Below are 19,832 nucleotides of genomic sequence, written 5' to 3'. Positions count from 1 at the left end.
AATTTTCCCTTTTTTGATAATCTTCCGAACTGTGCCCGGTTGTAAATGGTCAGTTAGGGCCTATGGCTATTTTGAGGTGGGCTACTTAATGAGCCTGGTTGCATTCAGCTCGGTGGGTGGTCGCGGCCTTGGGCCCTTTTGCCTTGCTCCAGTTTCCTTTGCTCAAGCCTGTTGCCTTAAAGCGGCCTCCACGCTAGGTATATACCCTATGTGTGCACATGTGCACCAGGAGACAGAAAAAAAGATGTTCATAGAAACATTTTTCATAATTGCCCCCAAACTGGAAACAACCCAGATGTCCATCAATAGCAGAATGGAAACTTTCTTGTAAACTCCTAGAATGGACTGCTGTAATACAATGCTGAAAATGAGGAACTAATGCTACATGCAAAAAAGTTGAATCTCAGAAACCTCATGGTGAGGGCAACGAGCTAGATACAAGATACATGCGTTATAGTTCTATTTATATAAAGTTCTAAAACAAAACAGTGGTGTTTGGGGATTCATATTTGAGTGGTAAAGCTCTAAAGAAAGGCAAGAAAATAATAGCCATAATTGTCATGAGAGTGGTTTGATGAGCAGGGACTCGGGGATTTCAGGAGTACTGGCAATATTCTATTTCTTGATTCCTGTGACGAGGGAACAGAAGGCAGGCTGAGGGCAAAGCAGAATCTGACATCTTGCAATCTCCCCCACTCCTGGGTGGGATACGTGATGTTCCTCCGGGAAGTTCCTAACTATCTTCATGTTAATGCCTTGCTAGAGGGAAAAACAACCTTAACTTGACAATGGCAAAGACTCGGGTATCCTGTGAGTCTTCTTTAACATATGAAAGTACTTTCTTAACCTCCCTTTTTCCTTACCTCCCCCAACCCCATAGTATATAATCAGCCACCCCTCACAACCCAGGGCAGCAGCTCTTTCTGCCCAAGGGTCCTGTCCCCGTGCTTTAATAAACCACCATTTTGCACCAAAGACGTCTCAAGAATTCTTTCTTGGTCGCCAGCTCCGCACTCCACCCCACCGAACCTCACCTATATTCCAAAACCACATCACCTATGGTGGTTTGTTTTATGGTAATTTGTTAAGCTGTATAATTACATTTTACGCATTTCCTGTTTTTTCCCCCTTAAGTAAGAGTGGTTTAGAACCTGGAATAATATTCGAATCTATCTCAGGGTTTATTGTGAGAATGAACGAAGCCATGTAGAGCTCTTAGAATATGACTGGCACTTTGTAAGACTTTAATAAATGTTAGCTATGGAAACACAATAGAACATTGCTGTTATTATGGTTTTTCTTATTTGTTGCCAGGACTTCTCAGCTTGCTGTTTCTCTTTTATTTCTGTGAATGCTGTCTTCAGAGTTACTGGTGTTTCCTTTATCGCTTCTTTAATCATTCTTAAACTCAGAAGTCTCTCTCCAATCCAGAGATCTAATACATATTTATTTTCTTGCAGAATTAAAAAGGGTTGCTTTTGACCATTTGATTCTTTTTTATTCCTTTCATAACAACAAAATATATTATTTCAGAATTAGTACACATTTGCATAAAATCTACATGTATTTATCAAATTGACCTGGAATTCATATTTACTCATTTTTTAAAGATTTTTATTTATTTATTTGACAGAGAGAGACAGCCAGCGAGAGAGGGAACACAAGCAGGGGGAGTGGGAGAGGAAGAAGCAAGCTCCTAGCGGAGGAGCCCGATGTGGGACTCGATCCCAGAACGCCGGCATCACGCCTTGAGCCGAAGGCAGACGCTTAACGACTGTGCCACCCAGTCCCCCCTGGAATTCATATTTAGCGTCATCATGAGGGAAAGCAAACTGATCCTTTCTTTCAATCCCATAGTGAAGTCTCCCTAGCACCACTAATTGTATAATTAATCCCTCCCCCACTGAGAGCTGCTGCTTTCTCCTCTTGCATATGTTAAATTCACAACTATTTGCACCTAAGACACAGGCGGGGAAACAACACGGTGCTTGAATGGAATGTGATAATGCAACTGAAGACCAGGGAGGGGGGTGGTTGCCAGGCAGCAGGAGGTCTAGCTGCAACCCAGAGGGAAAGAAAAAGCAAGGTAGAAAAGCCTCCTTTCGGTCAAACCAAACATTCCTTAGAAGATTCCATCCTTGTGTGTGACACGCAAACCACTTGCTCTTATGACGTTTGCCCAACCACTTCATATGTGTAGATCTCGGTTTTCTCCTGTGTCATGTGCAGATAGTACTAGCACCTAGATCAGAGGGTGCTGTGCAGGAGAGCTACCCTTAGGAAGGAGCACTGGCTTTGGAGTCAGTCAGCCAGGCGTCTCACCCTGGGTCCACCGCTAATTAGCTGCACGACCCTCGGTAGTTTCCTAATTTTCCAGCCTCTTTCCTCATCTGAAATAGGTGTCAATTAATAGTAAGTGAATTAGCGCCTGGGTGGCTCAGTCGGTTAAGCCTCTGCCTAGGGCTCAGGTGATGATCCTGGGGTCCTGGGATCAAGCCCCATGTTGGGCTCCCTGCTTGGCAGAGAGTCTGCTTCTCCCTCTCTGCCCCTCCCCCTGCTCGTGCCCTCTTACTCCTTCTCGCATATAAATAAATAAAATTAAAAAATTTTAAAAGGCTTTGAAAAAATAGTAATTGAATTAATGTCATCTCGTAAATTAGAGGGGTGCCTTGGTGGCTCAGTTGATTAAACGTCTGCCTTCTGTCTGGTCATGATCCCAGAGTCCTGGGATGGAGCCCCACATCCAGGCTCCCTGCTCAGTGGGGAGCCTACTTCTCCCTCTCCCTCTGCCCCTTCCCCCGGCTCGTGCTCTCGCTCACTCAGCTCTCTCTCAAATAAATAAAATCTTAAAAAAAAATTTTAAATGGTAAATTAGAAATAGTAATAGTGGGGCGCCTGGGTGGCACAGCGGTTAAGCGCCTGCCTTCAGCTCAGGGCGTGATCCCGGCGTTATGGGATTGAGCCCCACATCAGGCTCCTCCGCTAGGAGCCTGCTTCTTCCTCTCCCACTCCCCCTGCTTGTGTTCCCTCTCTCGCTGGCTGTCTCTATCTCTGTCGAATAAATAAATAAATAAAATCTTTAAAAAAAAAAAAGAAATAGTAATAGTAATAGCTATCTTATGGGGTTGCTGTAAGATTAAAGAGCTACGACATTTAAAGTGCTTGGCACAAGGGTACCTGGCACATAATAAGCTTTCGAGAAATTATAGTTCTGGTAGTTTTAATTTCTGTTGCTGTTTTGGAGGGATCAGGAAGAGAAAGAAGATTCAGCAAAGGAGACTGAGAAGCAGGCACTGGAAAGGTCTGGGAGGGAGAAACTGTGAGACAGGGGTGTCAGAGACCAAGGGAAAATAGTATCTAGAAGAAGGGGAATAATACAGAGGAAGGTTATGCTAGTTTCTCCTGAAAAAAGACTCATTTCATCTCTTAGCGATTAATGAGAGTGAAGGGAAAAGGAAAAAAAAATCTCAAATGAAGGCTCTCAGACACAAAATTCTCTAAAAGCCTGCTTTCGGCTAACTCTCTTCTTTTGATCTGAATGCCCAGGTCCTCCAGGGAAAATACATATGTCCTGAATACTGGAAAAGCCAATGTTACACAAAGTGAAATAAAATATCAGGTTTGCATCATTTTGGAGAAATAAAAAATTTAGACAATTTTTAGTGTATAGGACGAAGAGGAGGATGGGGGAGGGAAGAAATGGGGATGAATCATAGAACAGTTTTACAAATCCCTGGTCCATACTGAATCCCCAAGCCAACACCAGTGAAAAGGAGGGCAGTGGTAGGTGTCACGTTTATTTTTCTTTTTCCCCTATCTGGTCCCAGAAAGAAATTATGACAGCATAACCTGTTTATTTGGGTAAATCATTCAACAAGCATTTCTGGAGTAAAACTGAGAAAAGGTGATACTTTAATCTAGGATGGATGAGTGGGCAGATCTCTTGCAAGGGAAGATTTAGAGAAAGGGAGGAATAAAGGGCTTATAAACCAAGAGTCAGGGAATGTTGGCAGCCTCTATGGCTTTGGGGGCCTGAGTGGAGCTACCTGTGGCCTGGGGGTGGGGGTAGAGTCTCTATAGGCTCTGGAGAGATGCAGGTGGCTGCCAGGGGCCTTTGAAGTGCCCACAGAGGGATGCAAGAAGTGGGCCTCTTTGTTACAGGATTTATTTTCCTTCTGTGCCTATGCTTCTTGGTCATGCCTCTTCTGAAGAGTGAAGAGGTAGACCAGATGAAGAGTGGTGGGCGGCAGAGCAAAGTTCATTGAGTGATAGTAAAGTATATTGAGCCACAGTACAAAGCTCCCGAAGAGGGAGGGGACCCGGGAGGGTTGCCACTGGAGTTTCTGAGTCTAGGGGGTTTGGGGGGCTTGTTGGTGGGCTGTTTTAATCTGATTAACCCTCCATGCACCTGTCATACAATCAGGTTTTTGTCATCTACCTATCACATGGGAAAGGGTCGAGGGCTCCTTCCAGGGGGGTGTAAAATCTTTTTAAGGGTGGTTTCCTGTTAGGGTGGGGGCCCCTTGTCCCTGCCTGCCTTTCTTCCCACTATCCTTCATCACTCATGAGCCTTTGCTCCTGGCCAGTTCTCAGCTAAAGGGTCTGAGGTTGAAGGGCCCTCCCAGTCTCCTTCTGCCCATGAGGTGAAGGAGGGGAAGCTTAAGGCAAACATAGGGTCCTAGGGTTAGGGGAGGGGTGCTGGCAGAGCACAGGAGGCTGATCCTCCACGTCCCCTCACTGAGAGAGAGTGTGTGGCTTGTGAGGGAGGCTGTGAGGTCAGACTGTGGGGTCAGGGATGGAGCAGAAGCAAGAAGCCAGGGAGGAGCTGATGGGGACAAATCTGGAAGGAGAAGCCCTTCTTGGCAGGTTCTGGGTGTGGCAATCCAGAGGAGGCTTCAGTGGGCTTCTTGCATTACCTGGCTTCTCCCCCTCTCTCGAGGCCTGAGCCTGCACCCCTTTGTCCCTGTTGAGGCGCCATCAACTGCTAGCATAACTAGAGCCCCAAACACCTTCCTCCCCTCAGGACCACACAGCCCAGGGTTCTGGGTGAAACCTCCAGAGCCTGCCATTCCTACCATTCTCAGCGTGAATCCCCTGCCCAGTCAAGGTGCCCTCTCCTCCTCTCCCCCTGTCTTCTCCCATCCACTCCCTCCCCTCTACAGCTCTGTGCTGCCTCTCCCCCACACTGTCTCCTCCTGTGGCACACTCTGTCCTCTCAGCCCTATCTCCTTCCTGACAAACTCCCTCAGGTCTGCATTCAATCCACTCCACTCCCTGCCTTAAATAAAATCATCCCCCACCAACCTTGTCCTGCTCACAAGGATAGGAACTGATATGCTTACAAAGAATGGGGACCCCTAAGGACAGAGGGTCATTTTTAATCTCCCATCTGAGGCCAGATGGGCAGGAGCAGGTGTCCAGGAAGGTTCTTCTGTGAAAGGGTACATGGGCTTTCTAATTCCCATGTTTTTTCATATGCCCTGACACCCAGATTGCTTTTCATTCTTCCTTGGGTATTCCCATTTGTTGGATCAGGACAAGGTTAGCTTCGACTCCTTGGGCTGCTGGTGTCCATTAGCTTATAACCCAGGGGGAGGCTTGGGAGGTGCTCAGCTTCCTGGTACTAAATTCTCTTGAGTAGCTGCTTTCTTAGTACTGGGGGAAGAAGTGGAGGGTAGTGTCAGCCCAAAGGACAGTCTTACTGATGCTACCAGCTATTGTCCAGAAGCAGCAGTAGGTGCAGTCTAAAGAATCTACTCTGCTCCTTCCCAAAGGGAACAGGAATGGAACCCCTGAAATACCCATTTCCCACTTTTGCCCCTACCCCTGTCCATCATCACATTCCTCAGGATACATTAGAGAAGAAAGCATTGGAATACTAACTAGTGGGTGCAGATTGGACCCTGACCTAGGAGTCAGGTCAGTTGGGATAAGGGCATTTTGGGGAGAAATTCAGCCCATTTCAGCTTCCCTTTTCCTCATCTGTAAATGAGGTTGGTAAAAACTCCACTTCACAGTATGACCCTCCCCCACTAAAGCTTCTGTATTTGATTCTTCTTTTTCTTCTATATTCCTAAACGTAACATCACACACAGAGACATTGAACTTAATGCTTATGTATATTCATTGACATAGAACTCCACAATATATATTGTTTGGTGAAAAATACACAGTATAGAACAGCACTTATATTTCATCACTTATGTATACATATATCTATCTGGGTACACAGTTACAGGGAAATATCTAGAAAGGCATTCATCGAAAGGCTGACAATGTTTATATAAGGATGGAGAGTTTCAGGTAATTTGTATTTTCCTTCATTTTGTGAAGGTTTAACAGTTATACTCCTTTCATAAATAGAATAATCATCAAGGAAATGGACACACACACAGACTAGACCCTTAGGCAGACAGAGGAGGGAGCAGGGACACAGCTGAGGCCATCCCCTCCACTTTGGTGGTATCCAAGACCTCTTATGCCCAAAATAAAGCCATATTGTGGATGAATTAATGCAAATAAGTCTACTCCCCTCCCCCCCACTGTTTTGCTCATCTGAATATAGTTAAGGGTTCACTTAGGGCTCATTGTAGCACCTTACTAGAGGCCCAGAGAGGTCACTGTGTTTGCCAGGAACCTCTTTTGACCTCTCCTTCTCCGTATGTGTCAGCTCCTGCAGAGTGATGATCAGATTCTCAAACACCTGGGCCTTGTTGCTCTCCCTGTTACAGGTTTCCTTTGAGTGGCCCTCCTCGCCACAATAGGAACAGAAGATTGTGTGTTTTCGCTTCCTGGCTCTACGCATATCCCCAGGACCATTATTCTTATACCCCAAACCCCCACTGGTGGAAGGAGATTGAGCCCAGGAACTGTTGGAGGAATCAATGACCAGTACTGGATCGAGAGGTCTGGCACTGCCCCTGAGGGGCGCGGCATCCATGGATGTAAGTAGAGGGTCCTGAGACTCCACCAGAATCACATCCTCATCTGAGTCATCAAGGGTATCATCTACCTCTATCACATTGCAGTCAGCACTGCTGATTGCTATTGGCTGGGGGCCCTGAAACGCTACAGGGCTCACTGCCCTCTCCAAGATGAGCTCAGACCTTTTGGGCCGCTTTGGTTTCATAAAAGTGTCATTCCAGTCCTCTTCCTCCCTTATCATCTTGATTAACTCCAAGAAATCAGGAAGATGCTCCTGCTCATTTGCATACATCCTGAGAAGATGTTTCAGCCTAAAGTGCAGGTCCCTATTTAGCTCAGCTCCTAAAAGGACCTGGTGCAGGCGAGTCTGGTTGGCATCTTTCTGAGCTATGATCCCTGCCTGGATAGCGTTCTGGAGCTGCACTTCTAAACGGATCACATAAAGGGAGGCTTTCTCCCCTTGTGCCTGCAAAGTGTTAAAAAATTTACCGTGGGCGGTGACACTGCTTTCAGACTCGCCAAACACCAGTTTCATCGCCCGCAAGAAATCAGCCACACTTAGATTGGGGTTGGCGGCCTGGAGCAAACGCATGACCTCCCGGGCAGGGCCCCTAAGGGTTTTCATCAAGCGCTTGAGCTTCTCCTCCTCAGACATATTCCAATCGGGCAGGACCCCATTGACTTGGATCAGCCAGTTTTCAAAGGTTTCTTCCCCTTGGGCTGGCACCACTCTCCCAGAGAACAACTTCACATTTCTTTCAGCCATGTGGACCCTTAAAGGACCAAGACTCCTCCCCAGGGACCTCAAAATTGAATGGGCCCAAGGTGGCAAGGGTGTGTTTTGCCCCCGGCTATTACCGACACGTGCAATGATGCTAGCCATGACAGACGATGGTAGTCTATCTGAATATAACAAGATGCGCAGGCTTTTTAGAAAAGCCTCATCTGTCGGAGGAATCCCCAAAGCAGTGTTTCCGGGCTCTGCCTTCCTTGTATCTCAATAGGGACTGTAAAGAAAAAGAGGAAAAAAGGTCAATAAGGTAGTATATTGCAGGGAAGTAGTCTGCAGTTGCTCTACTTTAATGAACACCCTGCAGTACATTTTATATTTGCCCACTGACCCAAAAATACCCTGCAGGAGACTGGCAATTACAACTTTTTGGAACTACCACGTGTCCTTGTGCTAGCCGAGTACTTTCTGGAGTTCCATCTATTCCCTCTGGCCAGTCCTCCAGGAGGGAGGGCAACTGTTGCTTTGGATTCTAGGTGAAATAGTGTGTGTGGAGCTGTTCTTGGGCTCTCAAAATAGAGCGCAATGGTCTAAATCTCACAGATTTGTGATAATAAGATATCCATTAAAATCATTGCGTGTTAACTATACTCAAAAAAAAATTAAAGGTATCTGTTAAACTCACGTTTCAGATCTCAACCACACACCCTTCTCAAAGTTTCCCCCCTTATTTCTCGGATTATAAAACGTAAGCTCGGAAACAAGCACACGCCTTTATTTCATTTCCAGCCTCTGCAACAGGTGCCCTCCATGAGAAAGCTCGCCTTCGGGGTAGGTCGACCTCTGTCCACTGGGGGTTGCAGATCCCAGCCCTGACCTCCGTCCAGTGGGGTTTGCAGATCCCAGTCCTCAGGGCGTCAAGACTGCGTCGTCGTCGCGTAGGGCAGGACAGAGAAGGGAATGGTCAGAAGCAGCTTCATCCCTCATCCCCCTCCCTCCCTCCACCCCCACCTCCGCTGTAGCCAGAAGGGAAAATTCCATCTCCCATCTTCAGACAGAAAATTCCCTCTCCCACCTTCTGAATAGGAGTCAAAGTGACCCCTTCCATTACATGTTCCCCCGGGAAATTGTTGGCCTACCAGCTCTGCAATCTCCTGCACAGAATTCAAGTTCGGATTTGGCTTTGATGGCCTGCCACGGAGAAAGGGAATAAGAGTTGGATGCGCACACCCACATATTCCTCCCCAGGAAGAGATGGGGAAATGCAAAGGGGGTTCAAAGCAGACAGCTTGTGATTATCTCCTCCTTGTCCCTTACGACCCCTCCTGAAAACGGCCCCTCCTTTCAATTCAGGCAAATCCTACCCATTTGGCAGCATCCAGCAAAACCCCACCTCCTCCCTCAGCACAGCGGGGCCATGGGAGTGCTCCTTCTTCGACCTCGCAGTTCTCGATTCCCCAAGAGGGGAGCCGCCCAGTACAGGTGGAGCTTCCCCTTCCTCTCTGCGCGCCGGGCAATCGCCCCCCCCCTTTTTTTTTTTTACCTGTGCCCCCCTGGTGGGCAGCGGATGCTCAGGCGTGGACAGCTGCGGATGCCGCCTTCCAGTCCCCGCGGCCCTGCAGGGGAAAAGGATGAGGACTCTCCCGCCGCTGAGCGAACCGGAGCTGCCGGATGGAGCTGCACAGCACAGCCGCCCAGCAAGGGGTAGCCAAGAAGAGGTAGCTCGGTTCCCACGGCAGCCGCGGCCGCCCCCGCCCACCGGCTGGGCCCTCCCAGCAGCCGCCGCTTCAGTTAGCCTCTGCCCATTGACACGAAAGAGCTTGACGAGCGGGCCGGCGTGGCCAATCAGCGGGGCGCGGGGGCGGCCTCCCCTCTCAGCCTCCGGCCGCGAGGCCATTGCTAGCAAAAGGGGGGAGCCGGCCGGCGGGGGCTGCGGCACACGGGCGCGGGAGCCAGCGCGGTGTCAAGTGCAGCTCGGACGCACCGACCGGGCCGATTTGCATTTTACCCGTGAGTTTGCTGCTTCCCCTTCGCTTTCTTTCTCCCTCACCCCTTCCATCTTGACTCTCCTCCCTCTGCGCTTTGAGACCGGATGCCTTAAACACGAGGTGGGACAGAAATCAAGTGAACAATAAGAGCCCCTCACCTTTGTATAGGGGGAAGGGGAGAAAGCATTTATGGAGCACTTTCAGCGTGCGAATGCACTTGCACGGACATCTCATTTATTCTTCTCAGCAGCCCTGTGAAGGAGGTAGCGATGTGCCGCTTTACCAGAGAGGGCACTTCAGCACTCAAGGCAGTGTGGTTAGGAAGTGCCGAGCTGAGAGCTCACACCCAAGTCGACATATCCGATTTCAAAGTACGCCCCTTGTAAACACTCCGCTTTACTGTCAGATGGAGGCTTAGTAAAGAAAAACCAAAGTGGAGATGGGAGGGCTCATTTGGAACTATATAGAACTAGTGAGCAAGGACTATTAATCTCCATTGTACAGATGAGGAAACAGAGAGGTTGGGCATCTTGCCCAGCATCACACGGCAAGTAAGTTTCAACATCCGATTTTGCATCCAAGCCTCTTGTTCTAATGCTAACTATTTGCCCGGCTGAGCTGCCTGGAGATTATTTACGTCAGTGGTCTCAAACCCACCAACAGTCTTAGCGTGATGGTAGTGTTGAGTGAGAGGGGCTGGGGGAGGCAGCAGGGAGTAGAGAAAGTGGGAGGCAACTTTTGCAGTAACCATTGTACAGAAGAGGAGACTAAAGCACTTTTCTTTTTCATTTTACTGCATTTTTTATACTACATAAGCTGCCTGTTTTTTTTTTTTAAGTAAAACATTTGTACAGGTTATGAGCTCAAAGGAAACAAGGCTCAGAGGTGACATGACTTGCCTGAAATTACAAGGTGAAGCCAAAATTTGGACCAAATCTTTCTGCCACCAGAACCCATGCTTTTAACCAAAGTGTGGGTACAAGACTGGCTGCCTCAAAATGATTTTGGAGAGCTTGTTAGAAAGGCAGTTTCCCAAGCTCCACCTCTGGGGGATTCAGATTTACTAGGACTAGGGGTGGGAAGTGTGATTTATATTTTTAACCGGGACTGTAGTTCATTCTGAGGTGTAGAGAAGTTTATGAATAACTGCTGAAAACACCAGAGCATGCCGAGGGTAGTAAGTAAATGGCCTGCTGCCGGTATATGTGCCCGCAGCACACCTGTCATGAAGCGTAACTCCACCGAGCAGAGGTTCCTACCCAGGGTCCTTTCTGAAACGGTTTACGAAGAATCTGGACTCTGTGTATTTTTCTGAGTCCTTCGTTTTGGAGATTGTCAAGTAAGTCTGTGGCCCATAAGTGGTTTAAGAATCATTCCCCTACAATCTTTCTTGGTAACATCTTCCTCTTTCAACTTGCACTTCAGGAAGAAGTGTGAGAAATGAAACAGTTTGACCTAACCCCTGATCCACAGCTCTCTACCGCTGATACAGCTCTTTCATTTCCTGGCTTGAGGACAGGTTGCTAGGTTGCCCTTCTGTGAGCTCTTGAGGGGACCTCTCCTTTGCTGGATTTGGCATCACTGGCCCCAGAGAAGGAGCAACTCCATGGAAACGGCATGCAGGGCTGTCCTGCAGGGCTGCCAGCTTGAATCAAGGGCTCTGAAGCCAGTAGCTGGGAAACCTTCTCTATATTCTCTGACTTCTGGTTCTTGGAGAGCTGGTCTTACTTTCCTGATGTAAATTGTCGTTCAAAGGCCCCCTGCGGGGTTTGTTCTGGACTCCCGATGCTTGGAAGCAAATGAATAATCTAGCGCGCCCTGCGACTGCTGTTGGGTTCATTTTCAACCTGCCAAGGTCCTTCTCCTGATGCTCCTTTCTGCCTTCTTTTTTACAAACCCAATACCTAAGGGTTCCTTGAAGTAAAACACTTCAAATTTGTAGATGAGGACTTTTTCTCTGAGAACTATGGCCTTTCTCTTGTGGATGGAACAGTGTGGGAGGGGTGGTAGAGGCTGGAGGGTGTGGGAGGTAGAGAGAAGGCTCACCTCACACAGTCAGGGTGATGCTGGCGGTAGCCTTAGGGTTTCCTTCAGACTTTGGCTTCTGCTCCGCAGTACCATGATATCTGACCCTGGGTCTCAGCAGATTCTTGTTCTGTGTTTAAATTAGCTTCACTGCCAACTTAGGTGATCTGCAGCTGGTGGAGATGGGATCAAATAGGACAAATAGATCCTAGAGCTCTGACCAAAAAAAAAAAAAAAGAAAGAAAGAAAGGAAATGGATTGTGTAAATGTTCCTGCACTGGACCCTTCAGACAAAGCGAGGAACTCCTCAGGCAAGGCTGGGAGGGATTTGCTAAGCTGGCTCCGTTTGGATGCAGAGCATCCCTTATCTCTGACCTCATGTGTGGGAGCGTGTTCTGATTCATGGCTCTAATGAGACCACATTTTCCAATTTTGACAAAGAAACCTTAAAAGCTTGAAGGTTAGGGGCATAAAGCTTTTCAGCTGAAACAGTAATAGCCTCGCTTGGCTGCCTGCCTCCTCTGTGCCAGGAACTTTCCATCTGTTATCTCATTATGCTTCTCAGCAGCCCTGTTAGACAGGCATTGTTATCCCATTTTGCAGATAGGGAACCTGAGTTTCAGGGAAGTTAAGTAACTTTTATCAGGGTCACACAAATGGAGACAGTGGGGCTCCAGCCCCCTCAGGGCTGTCAAACTCCAAAGCCCATGAACAGCTTTGCTCTGCTGTCTCCCAAACAAGCAATTTATAATGAACTCTGCGGAAGACCCAGTGCAGTAGACTGATTTCAGCCTTTAGAAAAAGTGTGGTTGTAATCTAATCTTTATTTCTGGGATCTCTCTTTTTTTTAAAAAAAATGAAACTACTAATATAACTTAGGGAGCAATTTATATACTGAGTACTGTGCTGAGAATTTTATATACTTCATCTCGTGCAAGATTCATGACGATCATTATAGATAAGGATACTGAGGCTCAGAGAGGTGAAGAGACTTGGCTGAGGTCTTAAAGCTAGCAGGTGGCACAGTGAAATTCACACCCAGGGCTGTCTGACTCCAGAGCCTGTGTCTTTATGCTATACCACATTGCAGTGGGGGAAAACAAATATGGCCCTTATTCTAAATCCTCTCCTCTCTGCCAGCCGCAGCTCTGTTTCCTTCCCACGGCCTGCACCCAGAGCTCTGTACCATTTATGCTTTTAGGTCTCTGTCTGTGCCTCAGACCTCTTCCTCAGCCTAGAATGGCTGCCCTCACTCCTCCACCTAATGAAAGCCTGCTCATTGGTTAAGGATCAAGTCAGATGCCCCTCCTCAGAGAAATTTCTTGGCTGCTCCCTGTCCCAGGTAGAATAAATTGCTCCTGTCTTCCTGCTCTGACCTTGATTAGTGTGCCCTTTATTTTGCCTTCCAGTATAGTTTAGCTTATTGTTAACCTGTCTCTCCCACTAGATTCCCAAGCCCTTGAAGGCAGGTACCAAATCCTACTCACCTCTAGCTTCGTAGTAATTTACCCACAGTGATTTAGTAGATGATCAATGCATGTTTGTGAGCTGACCAAAGACTGGCTGAGGGAGGCCCTGAAGGAACAAATAAACATGGGGCTGGATCCTGGGGTGGTCACACAGGCTGTCCTGGACTAGACAGGCCAGGGCAGTCTGGAACCCCCTGGGCTCACTTTACTAGGCTAGAAACATAGGAGGCACAACAGAGTCTAGGGAATAGCTACGGCTCAATGCTGATTCCTGGTGCATTCTGTGGTCTGTACTTTGGGATTTATGTCAAGGGGCCAGACCATCCAGAATTGTTTCTAGAACATCTTTGTGTTCGCAGAAGAAAGGTCTTCCCTGCCTCCCCTGTAGACACAGGATTTGTTCCGCCATACCGCTTCATCTGGTTCTGGCTGATCTGAGAGTGTCCTGCAGGAGCACATGCTCTGTGGAGACAGAGGGTGAAGTCAGGAAGCATTTTTTTTTTAAATACTTTTTATCCAGGCCACTATGGCATGGATGCTTAACCACTTTATCTCATTTTATTTTATTAATCTTTGCAACAACCTTTTGAGGTAGGCCTGTTGTCGCCATTTCATGACTAAAGAAACCGAGACTGAGTGAAGTGTCTTGCCTGAGGTCACGCAACTAAGGGATAGAGACAGAATTCAGTGTTGGATCTCTGCCCTCCTAAGCCCGGCATCATAACAGGAGAATACATGGGGGAAAAGTGGATTCTCCTCCTCCCCCACAAAAGAGGAAGAATTACATTTATAAGATGACGAATAGATATTTAAGCTAAGGTGTTTCTAAATTACCGTTCACCTTTAATTCCTGAAAATGATTGGCAAAAATGGCAGAAGGAATTGAAGATGGAAAAGCACGATTCTGCTACAAAATATTGGCCCAGATTCCCCCATGTCAGCCCCCAGTGACGTGCACAGTACGAGGATGCCTAGGGAGCATTTCACCCCCTTGGCTCATTTTATAACTGAGATGGATGAGGCTCCCATATCTCAATGAATTTCTAAAGGTCATAAGGAAGTTGATAATAGAACGGGCACTTGGAATGCTAGTCTGCCAAATCCTAGCCCAGTTTTTCTGCTAAGTCCGTCTGCCTTATGCAGTCAGTCAACACATGTTTATAGGTTACTCAGGAAAATGCAGAGATGTGGAACATTACCGCACTTTGAGATAGAAGAGGGGACAAACATTTCCTTCACTACCCATCCTTATTTAGGTGCAGGTAAGATTTGGGGAAAGAAGTTCCTTGGTAGTAGATCTGGGGAATGTTGGGGGTGCCTGTGGCCTTGGGGGCCTGAGTAGAGCTACCTGTGGTCTGGGGGTAGGGAAGAGGTCTCTTTTGGCTTTGAAGAGACAGAGGTGGCCGCCAGGGGCCCAGAAGTGCCTCCAGAGGGATGCAAGAGTGGGCCTCATGAGCCTTTGCTCCTGGCCAGTTCTCAGCTAAAGGGTCTGAGGTTGAAGGGCCCTCCCAGTCTCCTTCTGCCCATGAGGTGAAGGAGGGGAAGCTTAAGGCAAACATAGGGTCCTAGGGTTAGGGGAGGGGTGCTGGCAGAGCACAGGAGGCTGATCCTCCACGTCCCCTCACTGAGAGAGAGTGTGTGGCTTGTGAGGGAGGCTGTGAGGTCAGACTGTGGGGTCAGGGATGGAGCAGAAGCAAGAAGCCAGGGAGGAGCTGATGGGGACAAATCTGGAAGGAGAAGCCCTTCTTGGCAGGTTCTGGGTGTGGCAATCCAGAGGAGGCTTCAGTGGGCTTCTTGCATTACCTGGCTTCTCCCCCTCTCTCGAGGCCTGAGCCTGCACCCCTTTGTCCCTGTTGAGGGGCCATCAACTGCTAGCATAATTAGAGCCCCAAACACCTTCCTCCCCTCAGGACCACACAGCCCAGGGTTCTGGGTGAAACCTCCAGAGCCTGCCATTCCTACCATTCTCAGCGTGAATCCCCTGCCCAGTCAAGGTGCCCTCTCCTCCTCTCCCCCTGTCTTCTCCCATCCACTCCCTCCTCTCTACAGCTCTGTGCTGCCTCTCCCCCACACTGTCTCCTCCTGTGGCACACTCTGTCCTCTCAGCCCTATCTCCTTCCTGACAAACTCCCTCAGGTTCTCAGTTCTACACTGAGCATTCATTTCTTGATCCCGAGTTGCCTTCATGTGTCCTCGACCCCCAGTTGCCTCTCATCTACCCCACTAGCTCCCAGCCCTTTCTGCGGGGGGGGGGGGGAGAGGACTCAGTAGTTTGGTGCTCTTGTACTGTATCTTCCCTCTAGTACAGGGATTCTGAACCAAGGATGCTTCTGCTTCCCAGGGGACATATGGCAATGTCTGGAGATAATTTTTGGTTATAGTAGCTGGTTTGGTCCCAACTGATGCTACTGGCCTTCAGTGAGTGGAGGCCAGGGTGCTGCTAAACATTCTATGATGCACAGGACTGGTACCTACAACAAAGGATTGTCTGGCCAACAGTGTCACATGTGTCAAGGTTGAAAAATCCCTGCTCTATTATATAGCTACAGGACTACAAGGATAGGCTTGGAAATTGCTAGGTGTGGAGCCTTTTGGTGCTGACCTTCTAGGAACAGCTACTCTTTCGGTTCCTCAATTGGGAAGGGGGAGCAGAGCATTGCCATGAAACAGCCAGGACACTGGCAGAAATCTGCAGACAGAGAGGTGAGGCAGATTCCTCACTCTCCAAATTTACTACCAGCTTTTTATTTATTTATTTATTTATTTATTTATTTATTTATTTATTTATTTATTCGACAGAGATAGAGACAGCCAGAGAGAGAGGGAACACAAGCAGGGGGAGTGGGAGAGGAAGAAGCAGGCTCATAGCGGAAGAGCCTGATGTGGGGCTCGATCCCAGAACACCGGGACCATGCCCTGAGCCGAAGGCAGACGCTTAACCGCTGTGCCACCCAGGTGCCCATACTACCAGCTTTTAGAGAAAGTATTTGAATACAACTTCTGAATGCCTTTCTGCCTCTGTGAGATAGTACCGCCCTTTGGAAAGAGAGTAGCAACTTATTATTCTAGCAGTTTATCAAAGACAAAACTTCATGTGGTGAAAGTTGAGTGCAATAGGTTTTGGAGCCCTCTTTCCCCAGTTTTATTTTCTTCAATCACAAACCTTCTTTGAATATTAGAATATTTGATTGGTAAAACATGGTAGGGGTGACTCTGTTCAGAAAAAAAAATGCCTTTGTTTTTATTTGAAGTTGATGACTTCTTTTTTAACTCTTTTTTTTTATTTTTTAAAGATTTTATTTATTTATTTATTTATTTATTTATTTATTTATTTATTTGAGAGAGAGAAAGATTGAGAGAACAAATGGGAGGAGGGGCAGAGGGAGAAGCAGACTCCCCAAGGACCAGGGAGCTCAACGCGGGGCTCCATCCCAGGACCCTGAGATCATGACCTGAGCCAAAGGCTGACGCTTCACTGACTGAGCCACCCAGGCGCCCAAGGTTGATGACTTAAGAGTGTGCCTGTTTCTCAGAAACTGGCCCGAAGTGTTGCTTTTTTCCTTGGAGCTGAGTTTCTTGAGGCTCTGTTTCTAACTAAGCAGTGAAAATGCACCAACAAATTTAATGGGTCAGTCTAATCTCTTTTTTCCCCACTCTTGCCAGTTTCTTCTATCTGTACCCAGTTGTCTTCAGGATGGAGGAACAGAACCACTCTTCTGGAAAGGAGCTTCAGCCCAGGACACGAGCAGAGTCTCCAGGAAAGAAAAGCTGGCACTCCCAGGCCTATGCCCTTGGGGCCGTTTCCAACTTTATGTCTACTTTTCTGACTTTCCCTATCTATAAGGTTGTGTTCCGGCAGCAAATCCATGCCATGGCGGTGTCACAGGCTGTGCAACAGCTTTGGCATGAAGGCCCTCAATACTTCTACCGGGGAATATACCCACCTCTTCTCTCCAAGACATTGCAAGGGACTCTGTTGTTTGGGACTTACGATAGCCTGCTCTGTTCTCTCTCTCCTGTTGGGCCACACTCCCTGCAACACCGCTGGGCTGCAGGGCTCATGTCTGGCGTGGTGGAGGCTGTGGCACTGAGCCCTTTTGAAAGGGTGCAAAATGTGCTCCAGGATGGTCGCAAGCAAGCCCGCTTCCCCAGCACCGTCAGCATTCTGAAGGAATTCAACTCTTATGGGCTTTGGGGGCGGCTGTCACTGGGCTACTATCGTGGTTTCTGGCCTGTCCTTCTCAGGAACAGCCTGGGGAGTGCTCTGTATTTTTCCTTCAAGGACCCCATCCAGGATGGCTTGGCAGAGCAAGGTCTGCCCAATTGGGTTCCTGCCTTAGTGTCTGGGAGTGTCAATGGAACAATCACCTGCCTAGTTCTGTATCCCCTGATTGTGCTGGTGGCCAATATGCAGTCCCATATTGGCTGGCAGAGCATGCCAAGCCTGTGGGCCTCTGCCCAGGACGTGTGGGACACTCGGGGCCGAAAGGTGTTCCTGATCTACCGTGGAGGCTCCCTTGTCATCCTAAGGTCCAGCGTGACATGGGGCCTCACTACTGCTATCCATGACTTCCTGCAGAGGAGGTCGTGTTCCAAGAAAGAGCTGAAAGACTGACTAGCTGCAGGAAGTGTGGCTATGGCAACTTTTTTATCCTAAGCCTTCCCAGGTCAGTCTAAATAGCTTACTTCTTTGGCTTGGTTACCTAATACAACCATTCTTTAGCGTCTTTGAACTGCCAATGCATGGGAGAAGTTCCCAACTACCAGCCTGTTGGGCACAGACAAAGCCCAACAGGGTTCCTCGGTCAGAAAGAGAAAGTCACTCCAGTCTGTCCACAGTTTCAACAGCCTCAGACCCAGGAGGTCCTTAAAAAACTTGTAACCCTGATGAAATGTCATTCCTTTAAGGAATTCCTTGACAGTAAGAGGAAACAATGAATGATGACCTTGGTTAGGCACTGTGAGTTCTGGGATCCCTCCAGTTGTCCTTTGGACCAAACTTAGTGGAGGGCGAGGGACTCCAGTTTCAAAGAACTAAGCTTGACGCTTAGGATGTGGATTCCATAGAACTTCTCAAATGGCCTCATTTCCATGATATTGTTCACTTTCCTTACCGCCACCACTCTCACTTCTCAGGGCTGTGGGCTCTAGTTTCAGTCAGGCTGGCAGCTGGGCCTGGAAACCCTAAATTAGACTTGCCTCAACTGATCAGATGTCACCAGAACTGATGGGGCTGGATAGAGGAGTGGGAAGAAGTGTTGTCACTAGATGGGTGGAAAGAATAGACTTTGAGGGAAGAGATTTAGTTGCATGAGAAAAATGTACTGTGGATGGCTTGGTGCTATCTGCCAGGATATTTTTGATAGCAAGGCAATAACATTGCCTAGAAACCACTTGAGTTTTCCTGGGAAATCTGGAAATGAAATGACCATATCTCTTCACAAATAATTGCGTATTTTATTGCCGTGGATAAATACAGTCACTGTGACAAAAAGATCAGAAATCTTAGCACGTCATTCGGAGCCATTCAACATATGGTCCCCATATAACTTGGAGCATTTTATCACACTACTGCCACTTACATAGATCCATAATCCCATACAACCAGTGAAACTGGACTACTGTTCTCTCCCCGAACATGCCATGAACTTTCCCGTTTGGCCCACACTATTTTTCCACCTGCAGTGCCCCTTCCTCACATGCCAGTCTGCCAAAATCCTTCCAGTTCCTCAAAGCCTAGCTCAGATGCCACCTTCTCTATGGAGACTCTTCTGATTTCCCACAGCTGAATGTGATGTTAGTCTCTTGTGACTCCCCTTTCCAAGAACACTGCACACATGGCACTGATTCCATTATGTCACTGAGTTCATGTGACCCTGTGTTCTTGTTGGTGTTCTTCAATACCTCCTACTAGACTGTAAAACTCCTTGAAAGCAGGGATTCTTGTATGCATTTTAAAATCTCCCATTGTGCCTAGGTGCTCAATAATGTTGGCTGAATTACTGAATTGATTATCAAGCTGTGATATGATCTTTATCCTCAGGGTGCTGTCCCTTGTACATGAAAATAATGTTATTGACTCGCTGTCAGCAAGACACATGCCTTTGGGGTGTGGTTTTGTTTTCTTTTGTTAGTGAATTTAGTTTTGTGCTAATGATAATGATGCTGCTGCTGATAATAATAATTAATAATAATAATAATAATAATAAATGACTTTCAACCAGAACATTTGATGCATTTGTGTTATTGATGGCATGTTTGCTATGAGCAACACCATAGGAACTAAAGTTTCACAAACAGAAACACATTGCATAACTGTTCCATTCAATTCAACTCTGGAACTTTGAAGATTTCCAAGATGACATACGTTGCAGTTGTCCCCTTGCAGATGATAATGATAATGACCTACACTTCCACCTCCTTACCTAACTGAATTTGTCATTTAAAACGACCTAATTATAGATCCTAGCCGTGAGAATTCCTCACTTAATATCACAGAAATTAGGAGCTCCTGGGTGGCTCAGTGGTTAAGTGTCTGCCTTCGGCTCAGGACATGATCCCAGGGTCCTGGGATGGAGCCCTACATGGGGCTCCCTGCTCAGCGGGGAGCCTGCTTCTCCCACTCCCCGTGCTTGTGTTCCCTCTCTTGCTGTGTCTCTCTGTGTCAATAAATACATAAAATCTTTAAAAAAATAT

The 19,832-nt window shown here is 47.6% G+C and overlaps 2 protein-coding genes across 8 annotated transcripts in view; one reads left to right on the top strand and one right to left on the bottom strand.

The window, feature by feature from the left end:
* SLC25A53 (solute carrier family 25 member 53) overlaps positions 1-19,362 on the top strand; it is a 38,577-nt gene extending 19,215 nt beyond the window's left edge. For 2 of the 4 annotated variants that reach the window (XM_048213636.2, XM_057313408.1), the window contains exons 3-4: positions 6,732-6,944; positions 16,800-19,362. In XM_048213636.2, the coding sequence (XP_048069593.1) occupies positions 16,831-17,751 (921 nt within the window). In that variant the 5' untranslated portion in view covers positions 6,732-6,944; positions 16,800-16,830 and the 3' untranslated portion in view covers positions 17,752-19,362. Of the gene's footprint in view, positions 1-6,731; positions 6,945-9,558; positions 9,665-16,799 lie in introns of those variants that run through there. The other 2 variants (XM_048213637.1, XM_057313409.1) reach the window with 2 other exon arrangements.
* On the bottom strand, positions 6,104-9,459 carry ZCCHC18 (zinc finger CCHC-type containing 18). 4 transcript variants are annotated; one of them, XM_048213635.2, is made up of 4 exons: positions 9,198-9,459; positions 8,794-8,845; positions 8,427-8,577; positions 6,104-7,931 (listed from the first exon to the last, which is right to left on the bottom strand). In XM_048213635.2, the coding sequence occupies exon 4, from the start codon at positions 7,805-7,807 to the stop codon at positions 6,578-6,580; it is 1,230 nt and encodes a 409-aa protein (XP_048069592.1). In that variant the 5' UTR covers positions 7,808-7,931; positions 8,427-8,577; positions 8,794-8,845; positions 9,198-9,459; the 3' UTR covers positions 6,104-6,577. The 4 variants fall into 4 exon arrangements, with proteins under 4 accessions (XP_048069592.1, XP_057169386.1, XP_057169387.1 ...); XM_057313403.1 differs by having other exon boundaries at positions 8,479-8,577; XM_057313404.1 differs by having other exon boundaries at positions 8,479-8,845; positions 9,198-9,439.
* Positions 19,363-19,832: the final 470 nt, after the last annotated feature.

Source organism: Ursus arctos, chromosome X (genome assembly GCF_023065955.2).
Source record: "Ursus arctos isolate Adak ecotype North America chromosome X, UrsArc2.0, whole genome shotgun sequence".
NCBI lineage: Eukaryota > Metazoa > Chordata > Mammalia > Carnivora > Ursidae > Ursus > Ursus arctos.
Note: the sequence above shows the minus strand (reverse complement) of the source record. Positions and strands in the feature narration are given on the sequence as shown.

Bases quoted from the DNA above. Each gene is read 5' to 3' on its own strand.
- ZCCHC18 (XM_048213635.2), bottom strand. From the start codon at position 7,807: ATGGCTAGCATCATTGCACGTGTCGGTAATAGCCGGGGGCAAAACACA.